This window comes from Tinamus guttatus, unplaced genomic scaffold (assembly GCF_059628265.1).
Source record: "Tinamus guttatus ecotype Peru unplaced genomic scaffold, ASM5962826v1 Tinamus_guttatus_pri_ptg000240l, whole genome shotgun sequence".
Taxonomy (NCBI): Eukaryota; Metazoa; Chordata; class Aves; order Tinamiformes; family Tinamidae; genus Tinamus; species Tinamus guttatus.
In genome coordinates this window covers 10,993-29,995 of record NW_028288774.1, presented here as the reverse complement: position 1 = coordinate 29,995, position 19,003 = coordinate 10,993, and the positions used below count along the sequence as shown (strand labels likewise).

Here is a 19,003-nt window from a genome sequence, read left to right as displayed (position 1 = left end):
ATAGCGGCTGTATTACAACCATTTAGAAAACAGGCTCTGCCTGTTCATTGGGCTGTTGTGTACCCACCTCAGAGCCGAAATGCTGCTGTCCACCGGTCAAGCTCCACAGCTGCTGCACCACAGGCTCCTAGAGCTTGCACTGGTGAGAGCTGGGATTTACATCTGCAGAGACAGCTAGCAGACACAGTGTAGCTAAAGTATCCTAGCCACAGGAAATGCCTGGATTCAATGTGCAAGCCAAACGGACACAAATCCAGTGTCTTGTGACTCAAAACAGAGGTCCAATTGGAATATGTTTATCTGTCAGGATTGTAAATTACACTCCTCTTCCTGTGCTCTTCAGACAGTTCAATACCACCACTATTTATGCGAACATGACAGGCAAGAACATCATATCACCTTTTATTATTATAAATACTATGGCAGAACAGAAAGGATAGTTCCACACATCTTCTTCCTTCTGCCACTATTTTGCATCTTCTTTCTTGGTTCCTGCTTCTATTTTCAGGGTTTCTGGAGCAGGACGATAGGCAGGAAACGTCTCCCAAGGACTATTCAGATCAAACTTCCGAAATTCCTGAGACAGCTCCACAGGTTCTGCCACCACCCGTTTCACCTCATCATCATACCGCACCTGTAATAGTGCAAAGGACACAGGCCAGTTGTTATTATACAGTCCCCAGACTTAGGAGCTCTACCATTAGCTCTACCCAGTCATGACATGCTCCCAGGCCACAGGTTCTTGCACCATACACAGGCCACAGGTCTTTGCCATAGTTTCAATCCTACCTATTATTTAAAAACAAAGAACAACAACAAAAACACCCTCCAGATGCCACCACGACCTCTGAATGCTCCAGGATAACCTGTATCTTTATTATCATGCACCCCTGCTGTCCTGGCTAACAGCCCTGACTTAGGAGTACCCAGGTTATAGTCACATGCAGCCCACTGGGAATAATGTGGTCAGTTCTCCTGAGCCACTGCAAACCTCTGGCCCATTCCTGGCCCACACCTGGGCACCATTCTCATGAATCATCACAAAACTTTACTGCAGCAGTGTCTTTGTTTTCAGTTTGGCTTCTTTGAATAAAGCTCAGAACATGGGGCAAGAAGAAGACCTGAATGAAGGGTAGGTTAGCTCAAACACTTCTGACAGGCTTAATTTGTCCTCATTCTGTCAGTCAAGATTGCCAAAAAAACATCTTAGGAGATGCTGCGTGATCCTCACTCACAGAATTCCCTGCCATTTCTGTTCTCTTAAAGCCCTCTGCTGCCCTGCAGCATTTCACCATCTTCTCCTGAGACTCAGCTCAGTCTTAGAACCGCACCATGTATCAGTGTTTCTGCAAGATGGTCATTTAAAACTAAGCAGAGACCGAACATACTTATTGCATTCATGATCATAGGGGTAAAATTTGATAAACAGGAAAAGTAAGTGCAACTGAGGAGTTTTATAACCTAGGCACTTGCCTGTGAACATCCCACAAAGTGAAGTTACAGCTGCATAAAGATTGACTCGGCCCTTTAAACCTCTGGGAATCTCCACATTTTCAATGGAAAGCTCAATATCCAGATAAGACACTAAAACCAGAGCTTTCTTTGCCTGACAATTCCCCTAGGCTTGTATATAGCAGATGAAATTCATTCAGTGTCTCTGGCCTTAGGCTCTATTGTTATGAAGTCCTTTGTCAGGACTTTAAATGTCCATGCTAGAGGTACATGCAACTCCTCTGGAAAGCAGACACGTGAAATCTCCTTAAGGCCTTTTTGACCAAAGATTATAAAGTAGTCACAGCTCTGTATTAAAGCTCAGATAACTGTGAGAGATTATTCATTTCAGACATCAGCATGTCTCCTACCTCCACATAACCAGAGAGTGGAAAGTCCTTCCGGAAAGGGTGGCCCTCAAACCCATAGTCTGTGAGAATTCTCCTTAGGTCAGGATGGTTGGCAAAGAAAACACCATACATGTCCCAAACCTAAATAAAAATAAAAAAGAGCCAGACAAGTTGAATTAGATACATTATCACCATTTCAATCTTCCCAGCACCCCTTGGTTCCCCTCCTCATCCAGAGAGGCCAGTGCAATCAAGAAAACAGAGGGGCCCTCAAACACAATGCCAAAGGTAAGGTTCTTATTCAGAAAGAGGAGCCCTTTGTGTATTATGCCAGAAAAAAAATCAGTTGCCTGCTGAGTTTATGCAATGTCTCTGCAAATGATTCAGGAAATCTTCCAGACAAATATCTAAAACATTTCTTCTCCTATTCCCGAAAACAGACAGTAGGGATCAGTTTCATCAGGAAAACCACCTCTTTCCACAGGGACCCCACTTCTAAGTGCACTGCAGCTCACCTCTCTTTCATACCAGTTTGCTGCCTTATGCACAGACACTGCCGAATCAATAGGTGTCAGCTCGTCAGTATAAGTCTTCACACGGATCCGACTGTTGAACCGCAACGACAGGAGATTGTAAACAATCTGAAGCAAAGCAAAACAAAAAAAAAAAATGATTGGTCTTGTATAGACTTTAAAGATCTCTTCACAGGATAATACTGGATAAGCAGAGACACATGGATGCTATTTCAAATAATGTTTTTTTCCAGCAAAATCACATCAGTACTTCAGATCTGGGTGCTAAAAGACACTCTACAACTGAGGCTCCAGTAGCTTATCCCTGATTTTTCCTTAGAAGTGTAACAAAAAGGATGAGAAGTATAGAAAACATGACTTACAAAGAGCTCAAAAAAACAGGGATACATATCTTAAAAAAAAATCAATACTGAAAGGATCTGTCACAAATAAAATAGCTAAGCACATAGTGGGAGAAAGATAAGAGGAAATCCCCTTAAGTTTCAGCAATGAAGTAGAATAGCAGGGGAAATTTCAATCATTCTGGTGATAAAAATACCAATAAAATCTGCTTACAAGGATTATTAGAACCTCTGATGGAGAAAAAAACCCACATACTACAAGCAGACTTAACATATCACATTTGCAAGGCATCACATAGCATCTTTGACTGTCTTTATGCAGGTAGCTGAAAAATTCTATGCTTTATTATCTTGATTTATAAAAGAAAAATCCTAAATTCAGAAATCTTCAGCTTCCTCAGAAGACTGGACAGTTGAACAGAAAGCAAAGAAACTATGTCGTCTCTGCAGCATTTTAGCATAACACAACTTATATTACTAATGTAACTAACTGTTAGCTGTTAGCAAAGCAGAGATATATTTCAAAAAAACAAACATCCTCTGATTAGGGAAATTCAGGTAAGGTAAGCCTGTCCTTTGCTAACTTGTTTTATGAGCAGCATTTGGTAAGTGATTTAACATCACAGGATAGACCAAAACAAGAGAAACAAATCAGCTTTTCATCATCCTGGTTACTTACTGGGAACCAAAAGCTACCCTTATGCTGCTCACATTTTCTCTTGTCTGAACCTGAGCCTGTTTGGGTCTGCCCGAACTGGACAGAGAAAGGACATTTCTTCAGCCTAAACCATAATCAGCCTCCTACAGAACATGAGCCCCAGGTTATCTTCTCCTGGTTTACATGTCTTAAAAGACTTGCTAATAGAGCACAAAGGGAAAGCCAAACCCATCGAACCGAGTGTGTCAGTGCCACGTCTGTTATGGTTCCATGATCAAAAGGATAAACAAAACGAGCATTTCAAAGTGGATCTGCTGACTGTCAGAAAGCAGAGCCTGTAGTCAGAGCTGCAGCAGCACCCAAAGCCAGCAGCACATGTGACAGTTTCGGAGTCCTGCACCTAGGAGCCAGTGTCACCTCAAAGCGATTCTGCCGGGACGGGACATCAACAGCAGTCAGGTCAGCCAGCGACTTGAACTGAGCATTGGTGTGATCGCGAAGGAAGGTCAGGACTGGAATGATCCCATCTGGATGGATCAAAAGCTCCAACTCATTGAAGCAGGTCACCTAAAGAAAACAGTAGGAGGAAAAGTAGCTCGGACACTAATGGGATTAAATCCCACACTGAATCCAGTGGACACTTCAGCACGGAGAGGATAGGGCACAGCAGACGTGCATGACATCAAGCAAAGAGACTCCGTAACAGAGGTAACTTTCACCTAATTCTGACAATCTGTGTTCCCCAAAACAACTTTTCACATCTACCAAAAACCAGCACACTCATTTGTCCCTCCTGCAAGAATGGACAGATGGAGCTCCCCTCCCAGGGATAGCACCTACCTGTGCTTGTTGGATATACTTGGGCAGAATCTCAGCCACATACTCCCCGAAAGCACAGAGCTGCTTCTGCTCTACTTCATTTTTGGGCCTGACAGTAGCTAGAGAGAACAACAAAGTTCCCAAAGTCAGAACAGGGTAAGCTCCAGAAAGAACAGCAGCAGCTCCCATTCCTAATTACTTAGGAAAAACAGACAAACAAATGAACAAGCTTTCAGACACTCTGTTTGCCTCCCAGGAGCTCTGGCACCACTGGATACCTTCAGGTTCAGGTAAGCTGAGAGCTACAGAGACCGGCTGATATATGGGACATTTCTAACTAAATGTAACACATACAAAGAGTGGCACATACAGTGGAATATAGCAGAGATTGGACTGTATGAGCACGGGCAGCAGACAGCACAGCATAGAAACAGAGACCTTCATAAGGCTGTTTGCCCCAGGGCTAGGCCGTGCGCTCAGGATGACCTAGAGAAACTGCTCTCAAGCAGGAGAGGCGGTTCTGCACGCAGGGGGCCCGTGCGGAGGCGCCAGGTGAGCGGGACTGTATGGGGTGGCGCAGGGAGCCCCGGGAGAGCCCCGAGGAGCGGGGCCACCCCGCACCCCGCCGCGTTCCCGCCGCCGGGCCCGCTACTTACGGCGCGTCTCTCCCGCGGAGCTCCCCGCCGCGCGGGCCTGCGCCGCCGCCGCCGGACCTGCGGAGAGAGCGCGACGCGACTGAGCCCGAGCCACGGCCTCACCCCGCAGCGCGACCGCGGCCCCGGCCCCGGCCTCACCCCGCAGCACGGCCGCGGCCCCGGCCCCGGCCCCGGCCCCGGCCCCGGCCCCGGCCTCACCCCGCAGCGCGGCCCGCAGCGCCCCCCGCGCGGCCGCCCACATCGCGCCGCGGCACGGACGCGCAAGGGCACGCGCCGGAAGCGGAAACGCAGCGCGACCGGGAGGCGGCGGCGGCGCGCGCCGCACTGCGCGCGGGCGCTTCCGGGTCGGGAGCCGGAAGCGGCGAGTGCCTGGCGGCGCCTGGCGCACGGTGAGGGGCGCGCGCAGCCCGCGGCGGCGGGAGCGGGGGGGCCGCGGTGCCGGGCGCGCCCCCGGCAGCGCCTGTCCCGCCAGGCTGGGGACGCGCCTCGGCGCCCTGGGGCACCCTCGGTGTGAGGGGTCGGCGGCGGCGGGAACCGAGCTGCGAGCTGAGGTAGCGAGAGGCCTGCGCTTGCAAACCAGCCGATAAGGGAGTTAGGAACCAGTTCCCGTGAACAGGGTTTCAGTTAAAAAGCCCTCTTGTGCCAATGGCAAGAAAGTGCCCCTGGGCAAAATACAGCCCGGAAGAGCAGCTGCAAATCTCCAGGAGAAAAATCCTTTCTCTGGGTGATGTTGTGTCTTAGTTAAACTGATTTAGTTAGTCTTAATTAAACTGATTTGTGCTATCAGTCACCATGGCTAATGGTTGAAGTTAAAAATAAGTTTTAATGTGAATGCAGGTAGTCATCTATTTACTGCTAATGCTGTCAAGATTCATGTGAAATAAACTCTTTTGTATAAGTTCTTCTCTGAGTCATAAACTTCTTTGTTACTGGCTGTTAGGAGCTCTGCAGACAAGCTCTGCTCCCTACCAAGAGTGTTATCCTGCTAGCTAAATTCTCTTTGTTGCTTGATAAACAATGCCTAACAACGTGTAGTATGTGCTTTTACATATTGAAGATACCTGGCACGCAGGCAAACTGAGTGTGACTGTCAGTTACTTGGCAGGCTTTTCATTTGGTTAGTTTGAAGGCCTGGTGATTATTTCTGGCAGGCTCTTTTATGCCTCTTTTATTTATTTTTTTTTCTTTTGATAAAAAACAAGCTCACCTTATTTGATACTGCTGCACAGGTTCATGAGTTCATGATGTGATGATAATTGACTCCTACTGATGATTTGAACTGCTGCCTCTGCTCTTTATTAGCACAACCTGTAGTCCTCCTTTCATCCACCTACTGCAGCTGCCCTGCTGCAGCGCTCGCTTTGCTTGCCGGATTTTATGTGTGGCCGCTGAGCTTTCCACCTGAGTTACTATTGCTGCATTTCTTTGTGTCAGTGAAACGCGAGGCGGAAAGACGTGTTTGTCGTCTGATTCTGCCGGGTTGTGATGCTGACTGTACTGGAAGCTTGGTATACTTTATAATTTTAATTGTGCCAACTTCTCCTTTGTTTTAGCTATTTGGGGTTCTGAAGCTCAAGCAGGAGTTTCTGGCAGTGCTATTTATGTTAAATATAAAATATGCTGGCCCCTTACCAATGTCCTTGTTTTTTCCCCTTACCCTGGACTACTGCATAATCCTGTTAGTGGAGGAAGGAAGTCTTATAAAACTGTTGTGATTTTCCAGATTGCTGGAGGTCTGATCCGTGCAGCGCCATGGACTCGTCAGAAGAGACCGGAGGCTCCTCCACAGAAGAGAACTACTTTGTGAATTACACCTTCACAGATCGCTCGCACTCGGGCCGCGTGGCGCAGGGCATCATGAAGCTGTGCTTGGAGGATGAGCTGTTTGCCGATGTTACAATATCCGTGGAAGGCAAAGAATTCCAGCTGCACCGTTTGGTCCTCTCGGCTCAGAGTTGCTTTTTTCGTTCCATGTTCACGTCCAACTTAAAGGAGGCCCACAACCGAGTGATTGAGCTGCAGGATGTCAGCGAGAGTGTCTTTCAGCTCCTCGTGGACTATATTTACCATGGGACTGTAAAGCTGAGGGCAGAGGAATTGCAGGAAACCTATGAAGTGGCAGACATGTACCAGCTGACTGCCCTTTTTGAAGAATGCTCCCGTTTCCTGGCCCGAACGGTGCAGGTTAGGAACTGTCTGCAGGTCATGTGGTTGGCAGATCAACACAGTGACATGGGGCTCTACACAGCTGCCAAACACTGTGCCAAGTCTCACCTGTCTCAACTTCAAGACACAGAGGAGTTTCTACACCTACCTCTACGCCTATTGACAGACATCCTTACAGGTAAGGAGTTTCTGAGGCTAGTTAGACTGTGAATGTGGAAAGAGACTTGAGACTGCAGTATGAGTGTTGCAGGGATTGAATAACCGAGACGGGTAGAAAGGCACAAGCCTTCGTAATCACTGTCTATTCAGGAGCTGAGCAAAGCAAAACAAAACATGGTGCATAATTTCATCAGAGAAAACTGCTAAGCCAGGGCTTTAAGACCTGTCCATGATGCTTCTGTACAATTCCATTTTTGTGGATTTATGCATCATTTCCTGGGGAAAGAAAGAGTGTAGATGAGGCTTCTACTTTCATACATGCTGGATTTGGGACTCCCAGAGCGGTCTCCTTTCTTTTTCCAATTAAAATATAACCAACAAAAGCTTCTGAAAATGGATACATTGTTACACTTTGTGTCACATGCACTTTATTTGCTGTTATGCCTGTAAACCTGCTATGACCAGCTTTTTTGGAATATTGGCAAATTTGTCCTTGAGACTTAAAATAGCCTTTAAAGTTGATGCTATGTCAGCCTTTACAGATACAGATCTGTCAGATTTCCTTTGCATCTAAAGACTGACACAATCAAAAACCTGTTGAGAGTATGCACTGATAACTAAAAAAAAAGACCAAAATAAAACCAGAGGAATTTTGGTGTCTGTTCCTGGTTTTGTGAACCTAAAATAGTCAAAGCTGTGGCTTAATTAAATAAATTCACAGTTGAAAATAAAGCTGTAGTGGCCAGTCACCCGTAACTTTTTCCTTTGCTTATGCCATGCAATAACTATCGTTTTAAGAAGACAACTTTTAGTGTTTGTGGTCTTAAATTAAACTATTTGCTTAAGAATTTTTTCTATGCATTATCTATTTCCTTATTTGGGTATGAAATAGATTCTTTTTTTTTTCTCTTGCAGTTCCTGTGTGTTGATTTAGTTAATGTACAATTAAAGAGAGTCTGTTAAGTGTAGAATGTTCCCTATTATCACACTGCTAAGGAAAGCTACAGTAGCTCACCATAGTACATGAGCAAATATCCAGTCTTGAGGGTCAGCTGTCTGATGAAGGGGAAGAAAAATTTGCTAGATTAGCTTGCAGGAGCAGTCAGTGATCCAAGAAATGCAGCTGCTGCAATTCTTAAATAAGAGAAACTTTTTGCTTAAATGAGTGTTTTTCAACTTCACAAAGCTTGCAAAGTCTCTTTCCTGCCCTCTTTCACTCTGTCATACGTTCCTTTGTTGAAATTCATCCAAAATATTTAAAATCTGGCAACCCTATCTTCTGATATTTCACCAAGCAATTGGATGTGGATGCCTGGCTGGCAGTACTGATTATGTCTGCCAAAATCTATAAACCCTTGTCTCTCTTCTTCCACTCTAAAGGGGTAGGGTTTGTGGCTGAGTTGGAGTAGGGGTTGGAGAAATGGAGGGCCATGGGTGCAGGTATCTTTGATTTTTGTGTAGATCTGATAAATTCCTTTCTGTCCCCGGACCGCAGATGGCGTCCCATGCTCTCAGAACCCCACAGTTGCCATAGAAACCTGGATCAACTTCAACAAGGAAGAGCGAGCCGGCTTTTCAGAGACGCTGCGATCCAGCCTGAAGGTAGTAAGAGACCTCCTGCCCGGGGCTTAGTGCAGTCCTGCAGTGGCTCTGGGCTTCCGAAACGTGAATTGCCATTGTGTTTCGTGGTGCTTGTGTGAGCAATACGGAAGTCCTAAATAGAAACCCCACTGGCAGCTGCTCCACCTTCATGCTGCTGTTGCCAGCAATTGCAGCCATGCCATAAGTAGCTCATTTCACCAGATGCTCAGTTATTGAAGAGCCCATTCAAAAATCCTAACAGTTTGGCATTCACCCCTTAATAATTCTACTCACTCAGTGATGTGACCAGTTTTTAATTAAACTGCAGGCTCTAGGTTTCAAGTGAACAATGTTGCACGCTCAGACATGAGGGGTGGCTGAAAAAGGCTTTGAGGCTCTGAATCCTGAGCGCTCTAAGGTGGCAGGTTTGGGGAGCAGGTCACACACTAGAGGCTCACAGTGGGTCCTAAAACACTAAAAGATTCAGTCTTAGACATTTGTATAAACATGCCTGGGTCCTGTTGTGGATGTCACACTCCTCCTTTCTCTCAGGTGATTGGAGAAAATGTTCACATCTACCTGATTGGGAAGGAGTCCTCACGTACACATTCACTCGCTGTCTCTCTGCATTGTGCTGATGATGACTCCATAAGCGTGAGTGGCCAGAACAGCCTGTGTCACCAGATCACTGCGGCCTGCAAGCACGGTAGTGACCTATACGTTGTCGGTGGCTCCATTCCACGACGCATGTGGAAATGCAACAATGCAACGATAGACTGGGAATGGTGCGCCCCTCTGCCCCGTGACCGGCTCCAACATACCCTTGTCTCCGTGCCAAGCAAGGATGCTATCTATTCACTGGGGGGGAAAACTCTGCAGGACACTCTCTCTAATGCTGTCATATATTACAGAGTACGAGACAATGTGTGGACGGAGACCAGCCAGTTGGAAGTGGCTGTGTCTGGGGCTGCAGGTGTAAACCTTAACGGTGTCATTTACCTGCTGGGAGGGGAAGAGAACGACTTGGACTTCTTCACCAAGCCCTCTCGGCTTATTCAGTGCTACGATACCAACACGGAGAAGTGCCACGTGAAGCCATATGTACTGCCCTTTGCTGGCCGCATGCACGCTGCCGTGCACAAGGATGTGGTGTTCATTGTAGCTGAGGGTGATTCGCTGCTGTGCTACAATCCCTTACTGGATAGCTTTACCCGGCTATGCTTGCCCGATGCCTGGAGCTCAGTACCGTCCCTCTGGAAAATCGCTAGCTGCAATGGCAGCATCTACGTCTTTCGCGACCGTTATAAAAAGGGGGATGCAAATACTTTTAAACTTAACCCAGCTACCTCTGTGGTAACAGTCACAAGTGGCATCAAAGTGCTGCTCACTAACCTGCAGTTTGTCCTGGCCTAGGAGGGAAAAACAGGCCCACTGGTAGAAAGGGCAGAAAAACTTTTCCACCGTGCTCTTCGGAGGTATCCAGCATCCTCAATACCGGTTCCACTCACTACGAACTCACAGCATCCAGTAAGCAGCCCGTCCTCTGTACCTGCACAGAGGAAGTGCCAGCTGCTCAACTGTGGGCTTATTCTCTTACATAGCACTATTGAACTGCTGCATCTTAGGTTTCAGGTGGACTAAATGCCATTACTGTAATCACTTGATAATAAGCTGCTTGTGCTCGAGGCCAAAACTCCAGCAAGTGGCTTTTTTAGCCCAGAACCATCCACCCATAACAAACCCTATAGCGTATGGTCAACCTCCTCCTTGGCCCAGACTGCTAGTTTTAACTGTCCAGGAGACTGCATTGCTGCTCTTGCCAGTCATGGAGAGTAGATGTGCTCTGTCTGTCCTGCAGGGAAGTCTTCATTTTAACATGTTCTTGTAGCAGCAGGAGGAACTGACATAAATGATATTTACAGGGGACAGATTCTAGAGCTGAGCCCAAACGGTGACTGTGTTTATGCTTGAGCACTTCTCCTGGAGGAGTGGTAATAAACTGGGACCCTGCTTTCTGCTCTACTGTCACCTAGCATAAAGAGGGAGATGATTCTTGAGAGCATTGGCTTTCTTGTCTGTACAGGGAATCCCAACTGTAATCATAACATAGTGTTGGTGAAAGATGGAATTAAGTCCACTTCTTCCTACCCCTCTCTCGCACTGTAACCCTTTGGGTGAGAAAGTGAATAAAGTCTCTGCTGAGACACAGTTTTCTTTTCCTTTGCTGCAAATACAACAGCAGGCAACGGATGGCAGTTTGGCTCTGCACCGATACTCTGTGTGTGGAAAAAACCTCTGGGGCTTTAGAAGAGTTAAGAGACAAGCCATAAGGAGAAAAGCATTAATGAAACAGTCACTTTCCCCTTCCAAGTAGTGTATTGTAAAAAACTTCTTTATTGATGGCCAAGAAATACAACACATGAGCCTTTATTAGTTCATTAAGATACATTTTTGTTTTGTGTTTTTCCAAAGGAGCTGAGATTTTTATGGTCCTTACTGACTCTTTGCAGCTGTGCCAGCAATTATACTCCTGTAAAATTCCTCCAGGACTTGTACCTGTTTGTGCCGAATGAGGATGTGGGGACGGATCTTGGCAATAGCCTCTATTGCTTCCTGAGGGGTCCAGTGATGCAGCTGAAAAGGCAGAAACACTGCACATGAAAATCTGTTCTGCTCTTGTAAAGGTTAATGGAGCCTTCATGGAGGCTACAGATGTGAAAATTCACTTAGAAAACTTGCTCCTTTTGTCCCTCCCAAGTCAATGCAAGTTCATGAAATGCGTACCTCAGTTAAAAAAAAAAATAGTCTAGTAGCCCCATTTTTGCTTTTTCTTATTCTTCCAAGATGTAGTTTCCTGCCCTAATCCCATCAGACTGGGGAAGAAGGATTTTTTTAACTTTTTTTTTTAACCTCTTCTTTAGTACTCCCCTTGCTCCTACACTTTCATGTATTACTATGGAAAGATTTCCCAGGGAGCTTTTAAGAATTCCAACAGAAGGATCCTCAGGTAGGATTTTGTTTTCAGCAGTAGTTTAAGCAGTTAGATCTGCAGAGCACCTCAGAAATCACTTCTCATGATCCTGAATTACATTTTGAGTGGTGTTTACAACTTTGGGCAATTAGGAGAAAAGTCTGAACGAAACAAAGAAAAGGACGTTTAGCTGCTCGGTTAGTAAATACACCCTCATGCGAGTGACTTGCTCTTCCCAACTCAGTCTGTTCAGGTCTGTTGCAGTCGCAGAGGCTGGGCTGTCCCTGCACGCAGTTGCCCGGAGCACGGACAGGCCCCGCATTGGCCCCGCACCGTCCCTACCTGTACCAGGTAGGCGGCCACCATGGTGGCGCTGCGGGAGCGCCCCGCCTTGCAGTGCACGTAGACGCTGTTCCCGCACGCCCGGTGCTTCAGGATGAACCGCACGCCCTCGTGCAGCTGCTGCAGGCTGGGCACGCCGGTCAGGTCCACGGTGCTGAGGCGCAGCTGCTCCACGCCCATGGCCGCCCATTCCTGAAACACGCGGGGCAGAGCGGCTCGCACGGCGGGGCTGCTCTCACCCGTGTCCCGCCCGCGGCGGCGGGGCCGTTAAGCGGCCGCGCTCACCTGCGCCGAGCAGCAGAGGAAGCGGGTCTCGTACTCCTCGTTGAGGGTGAGCACGGCGCGCACCCTCTCCTCGGCCACGAGCTGCGCAGGGGCACAAGCACCGTCAGGCGGCTCGGTTCCGCCCGGCCCGGCGCGGCGCGGCCCGGCCCGCGCCGTCCCGCCTTACCGCGCGCCCGCGCGCCCGCAGCGGCAGCGCGCCCAGCAGCACGGCGCCGTCGATGCGGTGCAGCCAGGGCCGGCGGGCGGCGGGGAGCCGCGCGCGCGCCACCGTGTACAGCAGCGTCGGGTAGAAGAGCAGCCGCGCCGCGCCCGCGCCCAGCGCCGCCGCCAGCCCCATCGCGCCGCGGGGAACGGCCCGGCCCGGCCCGGCCCGGCCCGGGAGCCGCGCGGGGGCGGAGCGCGGCGCGCCGGCCCCTGCCCTCAGGCCCGCCGTGGTCTCTCCCGGAAGCGCCGCCATCTTGCGGAGCGCGGGGGAGCGGAGCCGGCCCGAGGCGGCGCAGGGAGCCGAGCGGGGCGCGGGCGGATCCGCGGGGCAGGTGAGGGCGGCGGCCGTCGCCGCCAGGAGGAGCTCGGCCGGGCGGGGCGGGCGCGGGACGGAGCGGGCCCGGGACAGCGCGGCTCGCCCGCCGCAGGTAACGGATCTCGCCGCCACCCCGTGCCGGGACCCCGCGGGCGCCCGCGCAGCGCCGCTCCGCGGGGCTCGGCCCGGGGCGGCCCCGCGCCGCCCGGAAGCGGAGGCCGCCGCTCCGTGGCCGCCAGGGATCCGGGCGGCCTGGCAGCGCCGCAAGGCGGTGGCGGGAGCCTGGCAGCCCCGGGGCGGGTGTGGGGGCACCCCGGGGCTCAGCCCGGCGGCCGCGCGGCGGGGCCGGGCGGGAGGAGCGGCACTGGAGCGCGGCCTCGCCCCCCGCGCGGGGTCTGCGGCCTGGGGCGGGAGCGGCGAGCGCTGCTGCGTGCGGTGAAGACGGAAGGAAAATAGGGAGATATATTTATCTATGTATAAAGGCTGAATATCATATTAATGTTAAATGCGTAAAGGAGAAATAAGAATTAACAGCAGAAGGGTTTCCTTTTTATAGAAAAACTGCTGAAAAGGAAGTTCAGCGGCAATTTGAGTAGGGAGCCATCCCTCCCTGGAATTCCCAAGGAGTGGTGGCCCAGACGGGCTCACCCTTGGGGCATGGCCGTGCGCCTTGGCCCAGGGAGCATTTCTCCGGGGTTGCAGCTTTCTCGTGTTGTGCTTCTGCAGCGTGGTCAGTGAGTGTGTTTCACCAGCCACTCACTTGGTGCAGAAAAATGTTTGCCTGGGTTTTGCATCCTGAAATACGCGTTGCTTCTGATCTGCAAGAGCTGGGCCTTGGAGTGTCTTGCAGAGTTTGTGGTGTGTGTGTCCATGCCTCTCCAGGCTCAGCTCTTAGAGTTAGCAATCACAGTAATTGCCAAATTCTATCTTGGAGTCTTTAGTTCTCTTTGCTAATTCTTTTCTGTTCCTCAGATAGCTTATTATAGCACTGGCGTGGTATTGCATATCCATAATGCCACCTTTCTCCCAAATCTGACTTGAGGGGTTCTGCTTAATGTCAGATACTGTTTAATAATATTGCTTGCCCGCTTGCCAACCTGAGAGGAAACTTGCATGTGGATGTAACTTGCAACTTTATATATCCAGCTGCATCTCTTCTGGTGGAAGCATCCTCTGGGTAGCAGCATGACCCTTTTATCTGCCCGGGGATATAGATGCACATATATGTACTAGTAGAACTGTTTTTTTCATCAGGGATTTTGATATGAACATGTTGCTGAGGTTTTTTTTTATTATTATTTTTTAAGGAAGCTTGCCACTCCTCTTCAGCCTGTACTCACTTTCTAAATTATTGCTGATGCTTATTCTGGGAAATTATGTGATGTTTTGTGGAATAGATTCACCTTTTCCAAATGATACCTCTGAGCTCCATGTATTTTGCCTTTCCTGTCTGAGTTTCTAGCATTATATTGGATAAAATGAAGGCCCAGATCCTCTCATTTTAGTTATGTGCTTGACCTTATGTATCTTGGTGTGCTTTGTAAATAAAGTAATCTAGGGATTTGAGAGCCTGTTTAACTTGGGAACTTCATGCACCTAGAACAGGAGAAACACAATATTTATAGAAAGAAGTTTTAATATTGTCTTAGTTGAAAAGTGGCAGTCATAAAATCATGAATAGAAAGAGCACCAAGATGTGCATGTTGAGTGCTTCCTTTTGAAAGTGTATAGCCTACAGTAATCAAAAGAATTTATCCATCTTTCAAAATGGAGGAATAGTGAAGAATGCCATGGTACTTTTACCTTGTACTTTTTATTGTGTCTGCTTATTTCTGCTGCTTCTTTCAAACTGGATGCAGTGATCAGATTATATGATAGGGAGAGGGTGTCTTTGACTATTGTTTCTTTGTCTAAGAGTAGGAATTCCAGAAGTATATGTTGCCTAGCACTATTCCGCTAAAGGGAAAAGTAAAGCAGGTGACCATATCATAGATATATGAATTTATTATTAGTAAGGTATACAATTATTCCGTAATTTACAAGTCCCTTGAAATAAACCTTTACATAAATTGAATAATTATGCAGTCACATTTTCCATCTCACCTCATAACATAAAACTTGAGAAGCATTTTTTAATATAGTGTAATTTTTCTTTCGTAGTTATAGCAAGCAATATTATGCTGATCAGTAGAAGGTCATAAAAGCTTAAATGTTTACGTGAATCTTGAAAATATTTGCAGTTGCAGTCAGTAAATAAAATGTTGCCTGTAATGCAGTCTCTAACTTAAATTAACCAGAGCTTTATCACTAGCAGGTTGTTCCTTAGCTCCTTCTTGCACCTAGTTTTGAAATGTGGGTACTGATTATCAGCTACTACTGCTATTCTTAATTTCATCTGTCTGTCTTCTGGCTTTTTTTATCATAAGCCTTTCCAAAAGGCTACTGTAAATGAAATTTAAAGGAAATTTCCCAAACTGCTTCCCAAACTACTTAGGAAGTGTCATAAATTAGCTCTTTTTTTGTTTGTTTGTTTTTGTTTTTTGGTTTTTGTTTTTTTGTTCAAGGTTTCCCGGTTGTTAATCTCTCAATCTGATAATCTAAGAAGAACCCATTCTTCAGACTCTTGAGCTAGAGACTGCTGTTTAGTGACGAAGTCCGTGAAGCAGTCCAGGTTTTCAAGTCCTAGTGTGAGATTTGCTAGCAAAAGAGCAGCCATAGTCAAACAGACTCAGAAGATTTATGTTTCTGGATTCTTATTTATCACTTGCCATAAATAATGTTTTATTTCAGCCTAACATTTTTAAAAGTTGCTTCTTGTCTTCTAGTTTGCCATTCAGTAGGTCTAGGTGCAGATTTAATCATTGCCTTAGTAACTGCCCTCAGGCAGGAGGGTATCATTTTTACCCATTGATTGATTATTTGGTAGAATGAGAGAAAAAAAAAACATAAAGCAGTCTAAAATGCCTAAGAGTTTATTAGAATGGGAGTTTCAAACTGAGAGCAGTTATCTAGGCCTTACAATAGGTATTTTTCTTGGAATGTCCCAAGAAAAGATCCTGAGTCGTGATTTCATCACGAGGTTTAGCTGAGATAAGAAATTATCTTCTTTAGAAAAGGTAGCCAGTAGTTTTAATGCCCTAGCTCCTGTTGTTAAAGTTGGTTGTTTTATGTAGAAAAATCCAAGATGCCCTCTTTTTCTGCTGTTGCTGTGGTTGTCCTGCCAGGAGACTTTGTATATGAAGGCATTATAGTGAAAAGAGAGAGCTTTAGGATTCACATTTCATGAGGAAAATTTCAAAAATGTGACAAAATGTGAAGGGGATTAATTTTATTTGTACCTGATACAACATTCAAACGTGTATAGGTAAAATATGCATGAGGTCAAAGCCGGAAATTTTCATAGCACAAGGGAGAAAACATAAACTGTTTTAAAGCTGCAGGGCAGGTTACTCAGCAAACACTTAGCTGCAGGGGTGAGTAGCTCCTGTCTGAACTGGGATAGGCAGGGCAAGGTTATTGCAACACAGCTAAAGTCTTTCTGACATCTTGGGTAGTCTGGGAACTTCAGTCTAGCTTGGTGCATTTTAAAAGAAAAAGCATTTTTGCTAACTTAATTCGGGATGAACAATGAGCAACTAGGTAGGTGAACAGGAGGCTTCGACATCAAGCTAGCAGTTTTCAGCTCATTAATAAGCATACATGTGCCACAAGTTCTATGACTAAAACTGTTTTTTTTTTTTATGTGCATTACGAGAACCTTATCCCAAAAATGGGATCATGGTACATTAGTTTTCATTCCCATGTACACCTGTCATCCTACCACCCACATTTGTTCAAGAATTTCAGAGAAAGGTAACTGCTGATGTTAATGGTATTTTATCATTTAGCAGTGTTATACTTCAGTCTTCTCAATATATCATGGTCTTGATTTTTGCTTTGCCTCCCTGTCAGAGACAGACTACTTATGGCAATGGTGATTACTTTCTATTGATTTAGAGTGGACTTATAATAGGTTTAATGAGCTGGCTTGCGGTGATAAAGTTACAGACAAACTAAGATGCTATAAACTGGGTTTGAAGTTATGTATCTGAGATTTTGCAGTCATTTAACTAAATTATTTATAAATTTAATTTGGAGTGACTGGTTTAGATGAGGGCATTCTCTTCTCATTTCTCTGTCATTCTAGCCTTGCTGGCATTCAGGCAAATGAGCAGTGACTTTGGGTTCTTTTTACTTGCTTTTTGTAGCAAATATCAAGGTGGTCTTAAATCAGCATTTGAATAAAAGGATGATGGCTGCTGAGTATCACAGTATCTTGCTGGTACTTCTAGCAGGCTTTTCTTTGCAGGCAGTTTCTTCGTGGTTGTGTATTGAGCATTCTCGGAATGAGTTCTCCTCTTTCTCCTAAGAACTGAGTTGAAATTCACCAGTCACTTATGTTGTTTTTAATTTTTTTAATCATCAGATTTGGTCTTCCTATATTCTTACACTTCTATCTGCAGATTCTTACTGTGCCTTTCACAATAATAGTGTAGTTATCTACTGTGTTTTTACTATTATATATTTTAAAGTAATATGCTGTTTGTTTCCAACAGTTTTAAAAATCTTTTTTTCACTGAATCCATGAAAATGTCTTGCTTCTTCCCCTCAAAATGTACAGTTCAAGAGAAATTCCAACATATGCAGCATATCCATGGATTTGTCAGAATCTGTTGGAAGAGGATCCTTCTTTTCAAAGCAAAGGAAATGATTGTGTGTGAACTATGCAAATCAGATGAAGTATTTAACAGACAGTATCCAAGTCCTCTTCTGAAAATAATTGCATCCTCTTTAACTTACTACAGGTAGAGATTTGCAGAATGGAGACCAGGCTTCTTAATATCTTTGGAAAAATTTACAAATTGGAGCCTGGCTAGATGATGCTTTTTTTGAGAAGACAATGACATGTTTTCAGGAACAGAAGATGCTCTCAAGGTCATGTCTAGCTTTTGTGTTTTCAGTAGGCACAGTGAAGGGTAAAACCAGTTCTTCTCTCCATTACAGTTCTGCCTTCCCCAGCATCTTTCTCCTGCTCACCTCCATCTCCTCATTATTTTTCATCCAAAACCAACTGCTTTCTATCTAAACATCTAAATTAGAAGGTAACTCATGGTGACAGGTTGACTACATGAAAAAGCATTTCTTCTGTTTTTTTGACTTGCCTGTCATGGTATTATGACTGTGCAGTGCCTAGCACACATATAAAGAAATTATTCTTTAAAAAGTCATCACCTACATTAGATTTTTTGTTTAAACATGATCAATGTGCAAAATCTTTAGAGAGAGGACTGCTGCTTATTTACTTCTCCAAAGCATAATTTTGACTGCTCAGAAAACTGATCATAACTTAGATATGACTTAGGAAATAAATGAGAATCTCCTGATATTTATGGAGCAGAGCCCTGCTTACTGCATTTTGGATTGTGCATTCAGTGCCTGAATTTGAATCTGGATATAGGTAGTATTATGTATATTGCACAGTTAAAGAAGCTGCTATAATATTGATTCTGTGCTGCAGAACTTGCTTCAAAGAATATTTGATTTTTTTAAAGAGCTTTTTTTTTTTTTTTTTTTTCCTTTTATTCCCCCCTCAGCTGTATGAGGCTTCACAGGCGTCTCGTGGCTAAATAAAAGGGCAGCAGGACTAGGACATACCCTTTTCATGAGGAAAATTTTAAAGATCTGTCTGATTGTTGCACTTCTCATTCTGAATTAGTTACTGTTTTCCTGGGGTACCTGAAAGCTTCTACTTTTTGCTTGCTTTCACTTACTCATGTGACAAAACTTGTCTGATAACTGTCACTACAACTTGTAGCATAGTAAATACAAGAAATGGCAGCAGAATGTAATAAATCCATCTCATGGAAATTACCAACTTTAGTATGTAAATGCAGCTGCTTTACACTTTATAGCACGCCACACTCCTGTATTGAAAAAAAAATTAGGAACTAAGCCACAAGACTTGATTTCTTTTAATATTTAGGGATTTGGGTTTTCAGTAACACTAATTGTTGCTCCCTTTCTATCCCAGAATACCATAAGGAAAAATAGCTGGGGGTTATATAGAGGTGATTTTCTTCTATTTGATTTTA

General features: G+C 45.8%; 3 protein-coding genes across 4 annotated transcripts; 1 reads left to right on the top strand and 2 right to left on the bottom strand.

Annotated features, from left to right (window-relative positions):
* Positions 1-363: 363 nt before the first annotated feature.
* Positions 364-6,602, bottom strand: NDUFS3 (NADH:ubiquinone oxidoreductase core subunit S3). Its single transcript, XM_088525691.1, has 8 exons — positions 6,556-6,602; positions 5,174-5,411; positions 4,849-4,927; positions 4,214-4,311; positions 3,791-3,940; positions 2,357-2,482; positions 1,863-1,982; positions 364-634 (listed from the first exon to the last, which is right to left on the bottom strand). Exons 1-8 carry the CDS (start codon positions 6,600-6,602, stop codon positions 467-469), a joined length of 1,026 nt encoding a protein of 341 aa, XP_088381817.1. The 3' UTR covers positions 364-466.
* On the top strand, positions 5,196-10,431 carry KBTBD4 (kelch repeat and BTB domain containing 4). Of its 2 annotated transcripts, none has more exons than XM_088525707.1 (4): positions 5,196-5,209; positions 6,572-7,192; positions 8,669-8,775; positions 9,307-10,431. In XM_088525707.1, exons 2-4 carry the CDS (start codon positions 6,601-6,603, stop codon positions 10,165-10,167), a joined length of 1,560 nt encoding a protein of 519 aa, XP_088381833.1. In that variant the 5' UTR covers positions 5,196-5,209; positions 6,572-6,600; the 3' UTR covers positions 10,168-10,431. The 2 variants fall into 2 exon arrangements, with proteins under 2 accessions (XP_088381833.1, XP_088381832.1); XM_088525706.1 differs by having other exon boundaries at positions 5,207-5,237.
* A 696-nt stretch (positions 10,432-11,127) lies between these two features.
* On the bottom strand, positions 11,128-12,691 carry PTPMT1 (protein tyrosine phosphatase mitochondrial 1). The gene is made up of 4 exons (XM_088525930.1): positions 12,519-12,691; positions 12,353-12,433; positions 12,068-12,259; positions 11,128-11,388 (listed from the first exon to the last, which is right to left on the bottom strand). The coding sequence occupies exons 1-4, from the start codon at positions 12,687-12,689 to the stop codon at positions 11,248-11,250; spliced, it is 585 nt and encodes a 194-aa protein (XP_088382056.1). The 5' UTR covers positions 12,690-12,691; the 3' UTR covers positions 11,128-11,247.
* Positions 12,692-19,003: the final 6,312 nt, after the last annotated feature.

Coding starts and splice junctions, on each gene's coding strand:
- NDUFS3 (XM_088525691.1), bottom strand. CDS start 6,602: ATGGCGCTGCACGGATCAGACCTCCAGCAATCTGGAAAATCACAACA. Junction 5,412..6,555: donor CAATCTGGAAAATCACAACA/GTTTTATAAGAC, acceptor TTGCAAGCGCAG/GCCTCTCGCTACCTCAGCTC. Junction 635..1,862: donor CACTCTCTGGTTATGTGGAG/GTAGGAGACATG, acceptor GCACTATTACAG/GTGCGGTATGATGATGAGGT.
- KBTBD4 (XM_088525707.1), top strand. CDS start 6,601: ATGGACTCGTCAGAAGAGACCGGAGGCTCCTCCACAGAAGAGAACTAC. Junction 7,193..8,668: donor ATTGACAGACATCCTTACAG/GTAAGGAGTTTC, acceptor CCCGGACCGCAG/ATGGCGTCCCATGCTCTCAG. Junction 8,776..9,306: donor CGCTGCGATCCAGCCTGAAG/GTAGTAAGAGAC, acceptor CCTTTCTCTCAG/GTGATTGGAGAAAATGTTCA.
- PTPMT1 (XM_088525930.1), bottom strand. CDS start 12,689: ATGGGGCTGGCGGCGGCGCTGGGCGCGGGCGCGGCGCGGCTGCTCTTC. Junction 12,434..12,518: donor TGCGGGCGCGCGGGCGCGCG/GTAAGGCGGGAC, acceptor GCCCCTGCGCAG/CTCGTGGCCGAGGAGAGGGT. Junction 12,260..12,352: donor TCCTCTGCTGCTCGGCGCAG/GTGAGCGCGGCC, acceptor CGCGTGTTTCAG/GAATGGGCGGCCATGGGCGT.